Below are 17,844 nucleotides of genomic sequence, written 5' to 3'. Positions count from 1 at the left end.
CAGAACACTAGTGCAGGGGTTTTCTGGAGGGTGCATTAATTCAGAGGCATACCATTGAGTAAACTATTTATGAATACGAGCCAGAAAATCTTTAGCCATCCCCAATCACTAGGGGGCACGTGTCCGAAAAGTTTAAAAACCCCTGCACTAGTGTGTTTGGGAAACACTGATGAAGTGAATAGTTTCATCAGTTAAGACATATTTGCATAAAGTACAAATATAATGTATATGAGAAATATTATTTATCCTGTTTGAATGAGACTTGTTTTTATGATCATGTTTTGTGTTCTATGCCATTTTAGATATCAGTGACCCATCAAACATATTGATTTGTATTTAAAGTTTGTACTTTATCTTTAATAATGGATTCACAGCTAAACTGATCTGATCTGAGAGACTGAAGAGTGTGTCATTGTTCTCTACAGGTTGAGAGATTGTTGCGTCACAGATGAAGGTTGTGCTGCTCTGACTTCAGCTCTGAGATCAAACCCCTCACACCTGAGAGATATGAGTCTGTCTAATAATAATCTAAGAGATTCAGTGAAGCTGCTTTCTGATGTACTACAGGATCCTCAGTGTAAACTGGAGAAACTGGAGTAAGATCTCTCTGATAGTCACATGTCTTTGTCCTCAGTAAACCACCCTTTAATGTCAGTTCTTAGAATAAAATCAACAATGTTCAGCAGTGGCGGACTGGGACATTAAATCAGGCCAGGAATTTGACTCCACCCCAGGCCACCTCTGTTGCTGCAGTCACCATTCAACCGCCCAATTCATGTGGCCACCAGACTGATAAACTCTTTGGCTCTTTCAGTTGTTTGAATTGGGTTATACTTAAAAAATAAATCAAAATCCTTAGACTGTGGATGGGCAAAATAATCAAATGAAGAATCAAGAAGTATCAAGGCATTCACTGTCTCTATCATCTTTTCCTTAATCCCTCTCTCTCTCACTCTGCACATTGAGTTTCTCTGCAATATGAAATAAGCACTTTCAATAATCTATATTAATTATGCAGCCATCAATTGTATGTCCCAATGATCACAGTTCTACTACTGATGACCTTATAAATCATAAAAGCACATATTTTGCTAAGAGTATAGCCAGGATGTTTAGTTTTGCTAATAGCTTAAACTTTACCTGAAGGTTCCTGCTCTGACTCAAAAGCTGAACTGTCCACCCTCTCTTGTTCAACAGCAGGAGCACTAGCAGCACTATTGGTACTGTTGCTTCCTTCATCACCCTCAAAATAAATAAGCATTACACTAGGCTAAATATTGTAGGCTAGAAATGGAAAATCAATTTCTGGTCAATTTTGGCACTAAAAAATACTGTATCCCCATATGTAAAACAGTGTGCTAGTTTGTCATTAAGATGCTCTTTTAAAACATCTATCATTATATACATTTGTAATATATATATATATATATATATATATATATATATATATATATATATATATATATATTTATATATTATTATTATTATTATTATTATTATTATTTATAGATTTTATTTATTGTAAGTTGCTTTGAAAGAAAGCGTACGTCTGCCAAATGATTATGTAAATATTAGGCTGGAACAGTTCAACTTTTTCACAGTTTGGTTTGTTTCACGGTTTTAGAGTCACGGTTTCGGTATAAATGTATTTGCTATAATTAAATATATATATATATATATATATTTATCATATTATAAAAAAATATTCTAACTACAAGCAACAGCACAAATAAATACAATTAATAGTATAATAAGATACTAATAAAATAAACTGACTTTCAGGGTTTTTTTATGTAGGTCTTCTTGCATTTACTTTTTAGGTACAGAAATTAAATAAAGTAATCAAATGTAAAACAGCATTGCATTTTGGACTATAAATTAAACATTATTCTTTATTAAAGTAAAAAAAACCTTTTAAATCAAGAGTGAAGTGAAAGTGACATTCAGCCAAGTATGGTGACCCATACTCAGAATTTGTGCTCTGCATTTAACCCATCCGAAATGCACACACACAGAGCAGTGAACACACACACACACCGATGGTTCGATGCCTTGCTCAAGGGCACCTAAGTCGTGGTTTTGAAGGTGGAGGGAGAACTGTACATGCACTCCCCCCACCCACAATTCCGTCCGGCCCGAGACTAGAACCCACAACCCTTCGATTGGGAGTCCAACCCTCTAACCATTAGGCCACGACTTCCCCAGTGAGTTAGTGATTTCTTTGTTGTTGCTGTTCGATTAATATAAAGACTGTCACTTTAAGAGAATGCACTGACCCAGTGTTCGTATTAGTATTGAACAAGAGTGAATGGTTTGTAGAAGTATTTTTCATCGCTGTTGTTGTAATGTCTGGGAATCCAGAATGCGCATCCATCAACAGAAACATATATTATCAGAACCCAGGTGCTTTGTCAGATTTAAGCTGAACCGCGTCCCAGCGCGTGCCGAACAGTGTGTGGTGAACCGAGAGGTTCGTTTTTTTCAGTAAACCGTCCCATCCCTAGTAAATATAAATGTAATTCAGACCGACCTGCTCCCTTACTGGTGAACATGGCTGGGATTTTGTAGCAACTTGCTGCATCTGTGGCCAGGGCTTTTCTCCTTTTTATATGTTGCGTCTCTGCTCCTTCTTTGCGTTTACGCTCCATTTTTTGCGCGATTTTCTAAGATAAAGCCTGCCTCTATAGCCAATTAGGCAGTGCTTCGCTGATGTTTGGTCATATGGTGGCGTCATTTTCACTCCGTGATCGCCTGATTCATAGATTCATAAGACCGTCAATTAATTCACAGCGGCAGGCCAGAATGACCGTCAGGCCACCGGGAAATGTCCCGGTGCTCCCGATGGCCAGTCCGCCCCTGATGTTCAGTAAACACACTATATCTCAGCAAAATTGACTCTGATTAAGTTAATTTCACTCATCTACATTAATTCACATGCTTTGATTATGATAGTTTGATCAATAATGAACTTTCAGATAACATGTAAAAGAGTAATCCAGAGTCTCTGTGACTTACTGCAGGATGAATATCTCAGAGGTTTAGAGTTGAACAGACAAGAGTCTGAATGTGTTTAGTTTTAACTCAGTATTACAGTGATCAATGACTGAATGAAAGTTATAATCACTTCAGTGTTCAGCATTATCATTGATAAAAGACCCTCAAGACCTGTTAAACCACAAGCAGTATTTTTTATTTTATATATATTCTTGCTGCTCTATCAGCAGGTTCATGTTCCTCTTATATCAGGGAGAGGTAAACTCGGTCCTGGAGAGACACAGTCCTGCAGAGTTTAGCTCCAACTCCAATTAAACACAGCTGAACACAGGGCCGGATCATGACACGGAGCGATTTAAAGTCCTCCTCGGTGTAAATCATGTTCTGGGGAGAGCAGTATTTCGTCTGGGCAGATGTCCTTCTGTAGGTGTTTATTAGAGGAGCAAGTGACTGTTTCTCCAGACAGATCTGTGCTTATATCACTATGAAACAATATCTCACATTCAGCTCTGTGTGTCTGTTCAGTCCTGAAGCACATGACAGTTTCAAACAGCAGCATTGAGCATCAACATGCAGAAATCTCATTCTGTCAGCAGCAGTATGTGACAATGCTTGTCATTATATCTCCTCTCCTGCTCTGAGACCAGAGTCAATAACAAACTACACACACTTCAACTACAATTAACACTGTGTCATTGTTCTCTACAGGTTGAGAGATTGTGGTGTCACAGATGAAGATTGTGCATTTCTGACTTCAGCTCTGAGATCAAACCCCTCACACCTGAGAGAACTGGATCTGTCTGGGAATAAACTAAGAGATTCAGTGAAGCTGCTTTCTGATGTACTACAGGATCCTCGCTGTAAACTGAAGAAACTGTGGTAAGATCATATATGACTCTCACGTGAAGCACATTTAAAGTTAATATGAAATGTTCAGCCTCAGCTTTTTAGTATTAAAATAAACAGCATTGCAAAAGTCATTGGTTCTGATGTTCACTGTAGTTTATATGTACAGTAGAGGATATCTGCATTTGTTACAGAAACAATTACATGAATACCATCAAGTGAAAAATCCAACGGAAGATAAACAAAATACAATCTTAATAACACAGAACGGTTTCCAGTTCTCACAAACAGAAACTGTCTGTTTGCATTTGTCAACTTCATTCACTTCACAATGAACTAGAGATGCTCCAATCTGTCTTTTTTGTCTCCAACACTGATTCTGACACCGGGGTTCAGTATTATCTGATACACATCCTGATCTCATACCTGTGCAGGTTTAATTCCTCTTAAATCCATGTATAATTTGTATTTCTCTGTGTGTGGAGCTGATAATCACTCTTTCACAATCAATTAAATACAGACTAATTAATTATATAGAAAAAAAGTATTATAAACAGGTTAAGTGGATCATTCCGAAGCCAATGTTAATAAAAAAATTTTTTTTTTAAATCAGTGCACAATAATTTAGTAAATCTAAATATATAGTGATAAAACATTATTTAGTGGAAAACAAATAAAAGTGTAGCACTAAATGTTGCACGTTGTTTTTTGTTTTATAAAATACATTCATGAAAAACAATATATTTATATATAAACATATAATAAAAAATAAAAAGACATTTCTTTTAAATGTAAAAAGGACTTATATTCAACTGTATCTCACATTAAGCTATGGTATGTCTTCAGAACACTTGGAATATAGTGCATGAAAACTTTATTGTGCAGATTAACAGTAACACAGAATAGTATACAAACAATATCGGATTTAAACAGGCCCTGTTAAAAGATTACTAACACAGGGGTCTTTAAATACTGCATGTTAGATGTGGATGTTTTATGATCATGTCTTGTATCTGACGTCAATTAATAATTGATTCACAGCTAAACTGATCTGATCTGAGAGAGTGAAGAGAGTGTCATTGTTCTCTACAGGTTGAGTAAGTGTGGTGTCACATATGAAGGTTGTTCTGCTCTGGCTTCAGCTCTGAGATCAAACCCCTCACACCTGAGAGATCTGAATCTGTCTGAGAATAAACTAAGAGATTCAGTGAAGCTGCTTTCTGATGTACTACAGGATCCTCGCTGTAAACTGGAGAAACTGTGGTAAGATCTCTCTGATAGTCACATGTCTTTGTCCTCAGCAGTGTTGTGCTAGTTACTAAGAAATAGTAACTAGTTACAGTTACTAGTTACTTCATTAAAAAAGTAACTCAATTACTTTGTTGATTACTTACTTAAAAAGTAATGCATTACTGTTAAAAGTAACTTTTTACTTACTTTTTTAAAGAGCATTCTTTAATGTTCCCATTAATGCCCTTTTATGTGTTATGGTCTATACAAACACAAAACTGACTTAAACAGAAAGTAATAATATATAATAATAATGTAAGTAACAATATTTTATTTAAGTCAGGCCAGCAGAATTATTACCGAAATTGGGCACAACACCGGCGACTCCACAGTAGAGACAAACTCGGGCTGCATGTTTTCAACTACATAACGTGCAATAGCTTTGTTGATCTGTCCCTGGATAACAGTCTGGTTAAAATCTAGTCACTGTTGTTTGGCTGGAGGGGTTTATGGTCTACACAAACACAAAACTGACTTAAACAGAAAGTAATTTTTAAACAATATTTTATTTAAGTCAAGCCAGCAGAAACTGAATATATATCACAAGGATTTCTGAAATAAATAAAATAAGCTGAATAATATATTCAGAATAAAAAACTAAAGTGGCTTCTGCATCATAAAAGCTTAAGTATGAAAACTATCAGCAATGTAGGCTACAACATAACACAAAACTATTTGAAATAAAAGCAATCTGAATTGTTCATAATCAATTTAGAGAAACTCCGCACCAAAAAACTGCTATTATTGACAACCATAAATTATGTGCATAAAAAATAGCTCTAATAGCTCTGTATAAGTGCTGTTCATTATTAGTTAATGTTAATTAATATAGTTAACTAATGAACCTTATTTTAAAGTGTTAGCGATTTGTTTATTACAGTTAAGGTGTACAGTCAGACACATAAGCATTATTTTAATAAGAGATAAGATAGATATATTTAATAATAAAAATATAGTGCCTAAGTGAATCAAATAAACAACTTAACTAATTTAAATGATTGCATTATTCAATAGGCTACTGTAGAATGAACAACTGACTATATAAAATAGATTAACAACGTGTATCTGAGAGCGCGCGAGCAGAGAGATTCGCGCTCGCGCATTATATTAATGTACTTTCGCACTTCAATAATGCGCTCTCGACATTTGACAGGGAAATAACGCTATAAAATAACGCCATATTTTGGAAACAGGAGATGAGCCCCTGGTTTTATGCACCACCTTTCTTAAGAAACCCGTTCTCAAAGACTTGACGTTACTTTTAGTCATTATTTTATTTTGGTAAAACACATATTCTGAATGCCTTCGGCAGAATTCAAATGAGCCATTTTAATCTAGATTAATCTAGATTAATTCCAAGATTACAGTGAGATTAATCTAGATTAAAAAAATCATCTATGCCCACCACTACATTTGACTAAAAGGTTTTTGTCTTTATGCTCAACTAAAGTGAAATAATGAGCACATTTCCACTTTGAGAAACTTGTCTTGCTCTTGCCTTGACTCCCATTACTGCTGCCGCACATACTTGAATAAACAGAAACACGCCCACAGTGCGTCTTCGTGTTTACAGAGGTTGGCATCCAGCAATCCTACAATGCATCGCTGATGTAAACAGGTAAGGCTGTAGGCTACACTTCAGCCAAAATTAATTAATTTAAAAAAGTAGCGGACAACGCATCATGTGGTAATGGTAACGGAGTTAATTTATTTAAAAAGTAATGCGTTACAGTATTAGTTACTGTCCAAAGTAATTGTGTTACTGCCCAACACTGGTCCTCAGTAAAACACCCTTTAATATCAGTTTTAAGAATAAAATCAAAATCAAAATGTTCGGTAAACACACTATATTTCATCAGAATTTACTCTAAGTTAATTTTATTCATTTCCAGTACATCACATGCTTTGCTTATGATAGTTTGATCAATAATGAACTTTCAGATAACATGTAAAACAGTAATCCAGAGTCTCTGTGACTTACTGCAGGATGAATATCTCAGAGGTTTAGAGTTGAACAGACAAGAGTCTGAATGTGTTTAGTTTTAACTCAGTATTACAGTGATCAATGACTGAATGAAAGTTATAATCACTTCAGTGTTCAGCATTATCATTGATAAAAGACCCTCAAGACCTGTAAAACCACAAGCAGTATTTTTTATTTTATATATATTCTTGCTGCTCTATCAGCAGGTTCATGTTCCTCTTATATCAGGGAGAGGTAAACTCGGTCCTGGAGAGACACAGTCCTGCAGAGTTTAGCTCCAACCCCAATTAAACACAGCTGAACACAGGGCCGGATCATGACACGGACCGATTTAAAGTCCTCCTCGGTTGAAATCGTGTTCCGGGGAGAGCAGTATTTCGTCTGGGCAGATGTCCTCCTGTAGGTGTTTATTAGAGGAGCAAGTGACTGTTTCTCCAGACAGATCTGTGCTTATATCACTATGAAACAATATCTCACATTCAGTTCTGTGTCTCTGTTCAGTCCTGAAGCACATGACAGTTTCAAACAGCAGCATTGAGCATCAACATGCAGAAATCTCATTCTGTCAGCAGCAGTATGTGACAATGCTTGTCATTATATCTCCTCTCCTGCTCTGAGACCAGAGTCAATAACAAACTACACACACTTCAACTACAATTAACACTGTGTCATTGTTCTCTACAGGTTGAGAGATTGTGGTGTCACAGATGAAGATTGTGCTGCTCTGACTTCAGCTCTGAGATCAAACCCCTCACACCTGAGAGAACTGGATCTGTCTGAGAATAAACTAAGAGATTCAGTGAAGCTGCTTTCTGATGTACTACAGGATCCTCGCTGTAAACTGGAGAAACTGTGGTAAGATCATGTATGACTCTCACGTGAAGCACATTTAAAGTTAATATGAAATGTTCAGCCTCAGCTTTTTAGTATTAAAATAAACAGCATTGCAAAAGTCATTGGTTCTGATGTTCACTGTAGTTTATATGTACAGTAGAGGATATCTGCATTTGTTACAGAAACAATTACATGAATACCATCAAGTGAAAAATCAAACTGAAGATAAACAAAATGTAATCTTAATAACACAGAACGGTTTCAAGTTCTCACAAACAGAAACTGTCTGTATGCATTTCCAACGCTATCTCATGACCAATTCGTATGTATTTTACGAGGTGGCTTATTCCTACGAATTTGTACGACCTCACTCGTACGATTTCATACGATTTGTATAACGGTTAGGTTTAGGGGAGGGGTTAGGTGTAGGTCATTCGTACAAATTCATACGAATTGTGCAACTCTTAAAATACGTAGGATTTGGCAAAAATCGTATGAAATTGTACAAGTGTGGTCGTACGAATTGCCGTGAGATCGGGTTGACATTTCTGTCAACTTCATTCACTGCACAATGAACTAGAGATGCTCCAATCTGTCTTTTTTGTCTCCAACACTGATTCTGACACCGGGGTTCAGTATTATCTGATACAGATCCTGATCTGATACCTGTGCAGTTTTTATTCTTTTAAATCGATGTAGAATTTGTATTTCTCTGTGTGTTGAACTGATAATCACTCTTTCACAATCAACTAAATACAGACTAATTAATTATATAGAAAAAAAGTATTATAAACAGGTTAAGTGGATAATTCATAAGCCAATGTTAATAAAAAAAAGAAGAAAAAAATCAGTGCACAATAATTTTATAAATCTAAATATATTGTGATAAAACATTATTTAGTGGGGAACAAATAAAAGTGTAGCACTAAATGTTGCATATAATAAAAACTGAAAGACATTTCTTTTAAATGTATCACTATACTTTTAAAAGAAATGTCTTTCAATTTTTATTATATGTTTATATATAAATATATTGTTTTGCATGAATGTATTTTATAACACAAAAAGCAACGTGCAACATTTAGTGCTACACTTTTATTATACGTATAGAGAACAACATATGATGGAAAGGTCAAAACAAATACATTGCGGCACAAAGCACTTACAGAATGAGCATCATTCTGCAGTGAAGAAAAGTTTATTTGAAATGTAAGGACTAATATTAAACTGTATCTCACATTAAGCTATGGTATGTCTTCAGAACACTTGGAATATAGTGCATGAAAACTTTATTATGCAGATTAACAGTAACACAGAATATATGAACAATATCGGATTTGGACAGGCCCTGTTAAAAGATTTCTAACACAGGGGTCTTTAAATACTGCATGTTATATGTAGATGTTTTATGATCATGTCTTGTATCTGACGTCAATTAATAATGGTTTCACATCTAAACTGATCTGATCTGAGAGAGTGAAGAGTGTGTCATTGTTCTCTACAGGTTGAGTGATTGTGGTGTCACAGATGAAGGTTGTTCTGCTCTGACTTCAGCTCTGAGATCAAACCCCTCACACCTGAGAGAACTGTATCTGTCTGGGAATAAACTAAGAGATTCAGTGAAGCTGCTTTCTGATGTACTACAGGATCCTCGCTGTAAACTGGAGAAACTGAGGTAAGATCTCTCTGATAGTCACATGTCTTTGTCCTCAGCAGTGTTGTGCTAGTTACTAAGAAATAGTAACTAGTTACAGTTACTTCATTAAAAAAGTAACTCAATTACTTTGTTGATTACTTACACCAAAAAGTAATGCATTACTGTTAAAAGTAACTTTTTATTTACTTTTTTAAAAAGCATTCTTTAATGTTCCCATTAATGCCCTTTTATTAGTTATGGTCTATAAAAACACAAAACTGACTTAAACAGAAAGTCATTTTTAAACAATATTTTATTTAAGTCAAGCCAGCAGAAACTGAATATATATCACAAGGATTTCTGAAATAAATAAAATAAGCTGAATAATATATTCAGAATAAAAAACTAAAGTGGCTTCAGCATCATAAAAGCTTAAGTATGAAAACTATCAGCAATGTAGGCTACAACATAACACAAAACTATTTGAAATAAAAGCAATCTGAATTGTTCATAATCAATTTAGAGAAACTCCGCACCAAAAAACTGCTATTATTGACAACCATAAATTATGTGCATAAAAAATAAAATAAAAATATAAATGCTGTTTAAAAATGAAATCTATGAGCAATTTCCAACCTAATCACAAATTGAGTTGCATGTCACCAACTTATGTAAAGTAAGTTGTGTGTATTCAAAGTGCTAAATCTGCTGTTGTATATGTCCTTAAAAATTTAAAAACAAACAAACAAAAAACAGCATTTTTCCTAGCAATACAACATAATGCATTTTATAATGCATAACATTAGTGTTCTAAGATATAACAGAAATATCACTATGGCTACTAAACTAACCATTATATTTAACAAACAAATATTTTTAATAACAAATGTGTGCTTATTTATTTGAAACAACAAAAGGTGTTTACTAGCAAGGACCTGAATGAATGTTTAAGTTGAGTTTTACCCTTCAAACCAGTGGATGTACCGCATGAGAAGAAGTCTCTCAAACCTTTGGTCAGACAGCTTGTTCCTCTTTGGAGACAGTACCAGACTTCCCAGGCTGAAAAGTCTCTCAAAGGGTGCACTGGATGGAGTAGCTGCATTTTTCTTCAGAGAAATATCCTTTATTGTGGGAAATTGTTTAAGAATCTCCATCCCTGTTTCAGCTGTTCTCAAGTAGGTCATTATTTCAGTTTCCACTGTGCTGAAGGCATCATCAGCCTCCGCAAAACAGAAAAAGTCCTGCACATTATAGGAGCTTGAATCTGGTGTTGTCGGAGACACAGGCATCTTGACCGCTTGCTGAACAGGGCCAGGGCGAGGGATGAGCTTGTGACATTCCTTTGACCATCTCTTTCTTCCACTGGGCTCTCAACCATCTCAGTTTGAACATAGGAAGTGTGACAGCTGCCAGTATTACATGGTGGCTTTCCAAGACGGTTGCAAATCGTTTTTGGATTGCCTGAAAAAAAAAAAACAATACACAGTGACACAGATATTAGAATGATTGAAATATTCCCTCTATGTACATTATATGAAAGCTGTACACCACTATGTGATTTTTGAGTTATAAAAAATGTGAACATCACAAAAACACACACATTAAGAGACTTAAAATATATGCAACTTATTGGACTAAACTAAAACTTTATTTTGCACAAAAGGAATAATGTTATTATTATGGTTTATTTTTCATCCAGTGGCTAAGTGCAGTACAGTGTGTGTGTGTGTGTGTGTGAATAGAATCATAAATTATGTTGTGCACTTTATATTATTTCCATTTCTTAGGCTATATTGGTGCTTGCTCAGCTAAAAATATTAATGCTTACATCTATAAACTTATTTTGAATATTGATGAATGTTCTTATCTGTACTATGGCATCAGGTAGGCCAGTTACAAAAATCAGGCCGTCTTTTATCTTCAGTAGCTTCGACATCAAAACTTCTATTGTGGGCAGGAGGGTGCCATAGTAAGAGTTTTCTTCTCCTTGCAAGATAACCAGAACAACTGTGAGAGGCTTCATGATGGCACAGTATTCCCTCAGAAACTGAAACTCCCTCTCACCAATACATTTTAGCTCTAAACAATTAGAGATGGTACTCAAGTCAGTCATGGGTATTTCAACTATTCTTGCCACAGCATCGTAAAATGAATTCCACCATGTGGAGCATGGCACAAGAAGTTTTTTGCCAACTAACTTGGCGACAGCACTTCTGTTAATTCCTTTAGTCACAGGATTTGAAAGCTTGTCCACATCAGAGCATGAAATTAAGTTAAGTGTGTGAGAGGCACACCTCAGGTGAGGAGGTAAAACAATCCCCTCCTCTGTGGAGTTGTCAAGCACATCTGCAACATTTGTGAATGTAACCTCTTCACCCTCTTCATCATCATCGTCAGAGAGCGATTCGGGCAGATACATTTGGAAGGCTTTTACAAATTTAGAGCTGTTATCAGTAACCGTAGCTGTAACTTTCGCTGACAGTCCATATAATGAATGAATGTGATCGATCTCAGCAGCGATGACATCATACGTATGTCTATCTTTGATCCTTTTACAGACAAACGCAGCTTTCTGGCATTGAAGAGTAGCTGTGTTTATCCAGTGGGCTGTCATGCCTAGAAAGCTTTTGTTGTGGACAGACCAAATGTCTGCAGTGGTCGTGATATAGTCTAGCCCCCCAAATGTTGTCTTCAGTTTCCTTTTCATTTTTGAATATTCTTTATCCAAGTAGTTGGAAAAAGTTTTTTCGTCCAATTTGCTGTGTGCTGCCTGAACATGTTATCATGCTAACGAGCTGCCTGAAAGCCGGTGTTGTGCCTAATTTCGACCCCTTGCCGAATTATTACCGAAATTGGGCACAACACCGGCGACTCCACAGTAGAGACAGACTCGGGCTGCATGTTTTCAACTACATAACGTGCAATAGCTTTGTTGATCTGTCCCTGGATAACAGTCTGGTTAAAATCTAGTCACTGTTGTTTGGCTGGAGGGGCTTGACTCACTTAGATTGTGTCCACCGACACTGGGTTAGCTTCTAGCTTCGTCGAGGCATGTACTTTCTGGTGGTGCTTCGACAGGTTGGAGTTGCTGTTTATTGCAGTACATAGGACCCTCGAACCAGAAAGACACAGCTTACATTTGACTAAAAGGTTTTTGTCTTTATGCTCAACTAAAGTGAAATAATGAGCACATTTCCACTTTGAGAAACTTGTCTTGCTCTTGCCTTGACTCCCATTACTGCTGCCGCACATACTTGAATAAACAGAAACACGCCCACAGTGCGTCTTCGTGTTTACAGAGGTTGGCATCCAGCAATCCTACAATGCATCGCTGATGTAAACAGGTAAGGCTGTAGGCTACACTTCAGCCAAAATTAATTAATTTAAAAAAGTAGCGGACAACGCATCATATGGTAATGGTAACAGAGTTAATTTATTTAATTTTATTTATTTATTTAGTAATGCGTTACAGTATTAGTTACTGTCCAAAGTAATTGTGTTACTGCCCAACACTGGTCCTCAGTAAAACACCCTTTAATATCAGTTTTAAGAATAAAATCAGCAATGTTCGGTAAACACACTATATTTCATCAGAATTTACTCTGATTAAGTTAATTTTATTCATGTGACAACTGGGTGAAGGAGGAGCTGGAAGCAAGTGCGAGGTAAACAATGTTTAATGAGAATATGAAGACAATAAAAAACTGGAACACAAATAACGTTGGGAGGAAGGTACTGTCCAAGATGGTGGAGAGGAGTGAAGAAATCAGAAGGCGGAGGTGAGCTGAATGTGAGATATTGTTTGATAGTGATATAAGCACAGATCTGTCTGGAGAAACAGTCACTTGCTCCTCTAATAAACAACTACAGCAGGACATTTGCCCAGACGAAATACTGCTCTCCCCAGAACATGATTTACACCGAGGAGGACTTTAAATCGGTCCGTGTCATGATCCGGCCCTGTGTTCAGCTGTGTTTAATTGGGGTTGGAGCTAAACTCTGCAGGACTGTGTCCCTCCAGGACCGAGTTTACCTCTCCCTGATATAAGAGGAACATGAACCTGCTGATAGAGCAGCAAATAAATATATAAAATAAAAATACTGTTTGTGGTTTTACAGGTATTGAGGGTCTTTCATCAATGATAATGCTGAACACTGAAGTGATTATAACTTTCATTCAGTCATTGATCACTGTAATACTGAGTTAAAACTAAACACATTCAGACTCTTGTCTGTTCAACTGTTCAACCCACCACACCGCCTGCGCCGCCCGTCCCCCGGCAGCAGGAGAGGGTGGCACAGGAACTGCGGGGAAGCGAGCCGAAGGTAAGTTGTGTTGTTTGATGGTGGTTTGCGAAAGAGTGGACGGGGTTCCGGGGAAGACACGGACATCCAACGCAGAAACACACAAGAAAGCAAGGCACGGGTTACAAACAGTAAACAACGCTCTCACGAACACAAGACACTAGACAAGCCATTATATAGGGATGAGTAATGAGTGACAGCTGTTGCTGATGACAATTAACGGAGACGCCCACTAACTAATCAGTGCTGACGCTTAACACACAGACTTCACCCACAAAGTGCAAAACCCAGAGATCACGGTTTACCAACCGTGACAATTTATTTCCATTACATCACATGCTTTGCTTATGATAGTTTGATCAATAATGAACTTTCAGATAACATGTAAAACAGTAATCCAGAGTCTCTGTGACTTACTGCAGGATGAATATCTCAGAGGTTTAGAGTTGAACAGACAAGAGTCTGAATGTGTTTAGTTTTAACTCAGTATTACAGTGATCAATGACTGAATGAAAGTTATAATTCACAGTCCTACAGTCCTGCAGAGTTTAGCTCCAACCCCAATTAAACACAGCTGAACACAGGGCCGGATCATGACACGGACCGATTTAAAGTCCTCCTCGGTTGAAATCAAGTTCCGGGGAGAGCAGTATTTCGTCTGGGCAGATGTCCTCCTGTAGGTGTTTATTAGAGGAGCACGTGACTGTTTCTCCAGACAGATCTGTGCTTATATCACTATGAAACAATATCTCACATTCAGTTCTGTGTCTCTGTTCAGTCCTGAAGCACATGACAGTTTCAAACAGCAGCATTGAGCATCAACATGCAGAAATCTCATTCTGTCAGCAGCAGTATGTGACAATGCTTGTCATTATATCTCCTCTCCTGCTCTGAGACCAGAGTCAATAACAAACTACACACACTTCAACTACAATTAACACTGTGTCATTGTTCTCTACAGGTTGAGAGATTGTGGTGTCACAGATGAAGGTTGTGCTGCTCTGACTTCAGCTCTGAGATCAAACCCCTCACACCTGAGAGAACTGGATCTGTCGAGGAATAAACTAAGAGATTCAGTGAAGCTGCTTTCTGATGTACTACAGGATACTCGCTGTAAACTGAAGAAACTGTGGTAAGATCATATATGACTCTCACGTGAAGCACATTTAAAGTGAATGTGAAGGGTTCAGCCTTAGCTTTTTAGTATTAAAATTGACAGCATTGCAAAAGTCATTGGTTCTGATGTTCACTGTAGTTGATATGTACAGTAGAGGATATCTGCATTTGTTACAGAAACAATTACATGAATACCATCAAATGAAAAATCCAACGGAAGATAAACAAAATGTAATCTTAATAACACAGAACGGTTTCCAGTTCTCACAAACAGAAACTGTCTGTTTGCATTTCTGTCAACTTCATTCACTGCACATTGAACTAGAGATGCTCCAATCTGTCTGATACAGATCCTGATTTCATACCAGTGCAGGTTTAATTCCTCTTAAATCCATGTAGAATTTGTATTTCTCTGTGTGTTGAACTGATAATCACTCTTTCACAATCAACTAAATACAGACTAATTAATTATATAGAAAAAAGTATTATAAACTGGTTAAGTGGATAACTCAGAAGCCAATGTTAATAAAAAATAAAAAATCAGTGCACAATAATTTTATAAATCTAAATATATAGTGATAAAACATTATTCATAAAATACATTCATGAAAAACAATATATTTATATATAAACATATACTAAAAAATGAAAAGACATTTCTTTTAAATGTATAGTGCATTATACGTATAGAGAACAACATTGTCACGGAGAAGACTGGATGCAAGTGCAAGTTAATATCTCTTTAATGAGAGCTTTCCACAGAAAGAGTCATAGATGCAGGAGAAGACAAGACAAACTAGCAGCAGGAGAGATGGCAACACAGGGACCTTGATGGGCGCTGGTGTTCGTGGTGAGTGGAGTCCGTGAAGTGATTGTGGCTGAAGTGATGAACGAGGTAATCCAGAACGAGTATCAACAGGAACTAACAGGCAACAGGAAACAGCGATGAGAAATCCAGAGCAGGAACAACTACACGAGGGACACAACAACACCAGGACTCCAAACAACGATCTGACAAACATAAGACGAAAGATAAGGCGTTAATATAGGCAAGATGTAATAAGCCGCAGCTGCTGCTGATCAGTAATCAGCAGCGACGCCCACACAGAACAATCAGGTGATACACCCCGCAACCTACACACAGACAACAAGATGACACCATGTATCTATGAACCGTGACAGTACCCCTCCTCCTAGGAAAGCCTCTCGGCGTTACCACCACCCCTTACCTGTCGATTGTAATCATCGATAAGGGAGTGATCCAGAATGTCCCGGGCAGGTACCCAACTTCTCTCATCCGGACCGTAACCCTCCCAGTCCACCAAGTACTGGAATCCACGTCCCCTCCGCCTCGAGTCCAGATTACGGTTAACCGAATAGGTTGGTTCCCTGTCTACGAGTCGCGGTGGTGGAGGAACCGGGACAGGCGGATTAAGCAGTGAAGGGAAAACTGGTTTAATTTTGGAAACATGAAAGGCGGGATGAATCCTCCTGTACGCTGGAGGCAATTTGAGGCGGACTGCCACCGGACTAATGATTTTGGTGACAGTAAACGGGCCAATGAATTTGGGAGCAAGTTTATTAGCAACGGAGCGGAATATTCTTAGTAGAAAGCCATACTTTTTGACCCGGTGGCTTTGACCGGTGGCGATCGTTCTTAGCCTTGATGCGCGCCCTCACCTGCAAGAGAGTCTCACGGGCTCTGTTCCAGGTGTGGCGGCACCTCTGGACAAAGGCGTGGGCAGAGGGGACCGCAACTTCGGATTCTAGACTGGGAAAAAAAGGTGGCTGGTAACCTAAGCTAGATTCAAATGGGGAGAGGCCCGTAGAAGACACTGGTAACAAGTTATGTGCTACTCAATCATAGAGAGTTGTTGACTCCAGGAAGAAGGATTCTTGGATGCCAAACATCGCAACATACGTTCTAAATCCTGGTTGGCTCTCTCGGTCTGACCATTGGTCTGGGGATGGAAACCAGAGGAAAGACTAACCGTTGCCCCAGCAACTTACAAAACTCCTGCCAGAATTTGGACACAAACTGGGGCCCACCTGTCAGAAACCACATCCACCGGGAGGCCATGTATCCGGAAGATGTGGTCAATGACAGCGACCGCTGTCTCCTTGGCAGAAGGTAATTTGGCCAAGGGTATGAAATGGGTCGCCTTTGAGAACCGGTCCACAACGGTCAAAACAACCGTATTCCCTTGGGAGGGTGGGAGGGCGGTGACAAAATCTAGCGCGATGTGGGACCAGGGTCTTGAAGGGACAGACAGCGGCTGGAGTTACCCATCCGGAGGACGGTTGGAAGTCTTACCAGTGGCACAAACCGAGCAAGCCAAAACAAAATCGCGGATGTCGCGAGCCATACCTGGCCACCATAACCGTTGCTTGACCAGGCATCTGGTTCAATTAACCCCTGGATGGCAAGCTATGTTAGAGCAATGACCCCACTTAATGACGCAGGACTTTAACTCATCCGGCACAAATAAACAGTTTGGTGGGCATGCGGGCGGAGGCGTTACCCCTTCTTAGGCCGCTAGGACCTTCGACTCGACCTCCCATGTCAGAGTGGAGACCACTAATGTCTCAGGAAAAATACACTCGGGAGTGGACGACGTTCGGACGGAACAAAAATACGAGAAAGGGCATCGGGCTTGATGTTTTTGGAGCCCGGGCGGTACGATAGCGTAAAATCAAAACGAACGAAAAAAAGTGCCCACCGAGCCTGCCTGGAATTGAGCCTTTTAGCTGATCGAATATACTCTAAGTTCTTGTGGTCAGTCCAAACGATAAAGGGCAACCCCGAACCCTCTAACCAGTGACGCCACTCCTCTAACGC

General features: G+C 38.3%; 1 protein-coding gene across 2 annotated transcripts in view; it reads left to right on the top strand.

Annotated features, from left to right (window-relative positions):
• The window catches only part of LOC127969946 (NACHT, LRR and PYD domains-containing protein 12-like), a 150,310-nt gene that overhangs the window by 125,552 nt on the left and 6,914 nt on the right, over positions 1-17,844 (top strand). Inside the window, exons 15-20 of one of the 2 annotated variants that reach the window (XM_052572117.1) lie at positions 426-596; positions 3,703-3,873; positions 4,933-5,103; positions 7,799-7,969; positions 9,453-9,623; positions 14,851-15,021. In XM_052572117.1, the coding sequence (XP_052428077.1) occupies positions 426-596; positions 3,703-3,873; positions 4,933-5,103; positions 7,799-7,969; positions 9,453-9,623; positions 14,851-15,021 (1,026 nt within the window). The remainder of the gene's footprint in view (positions 1-425; positions 597-3,702; positions 3,874-4,932; positions 5,104-7,798; positions 7,970-9,452; positions 9,624-14,850; positions 15,022-17,844) is intronic. The other variant, XM_052572118.1, reaches the window with a different exon arrangement.

Source organism: Carassius gibelio, chromosome B13 (assembly GCF_023724105.1).
Source record: "Carassius gibelio isolate Cgi1373 ecotype wild population from Czech Republic chromosome B13, carGib1.2-hapl.c, whole genome shotgun sequence".
NCBI classification, from domain to species: Eukaryota; Metazoa; Chordata; class Actinopteri; order Cypriniformes; family Cyprinidae; genus Carassius; species Carassius gibelio.
The sequence above is the reverse complement of the archived record's forward strand: the minus strand, read 5'-3'. Positions and strand labels throughout refer to the sequence as shown.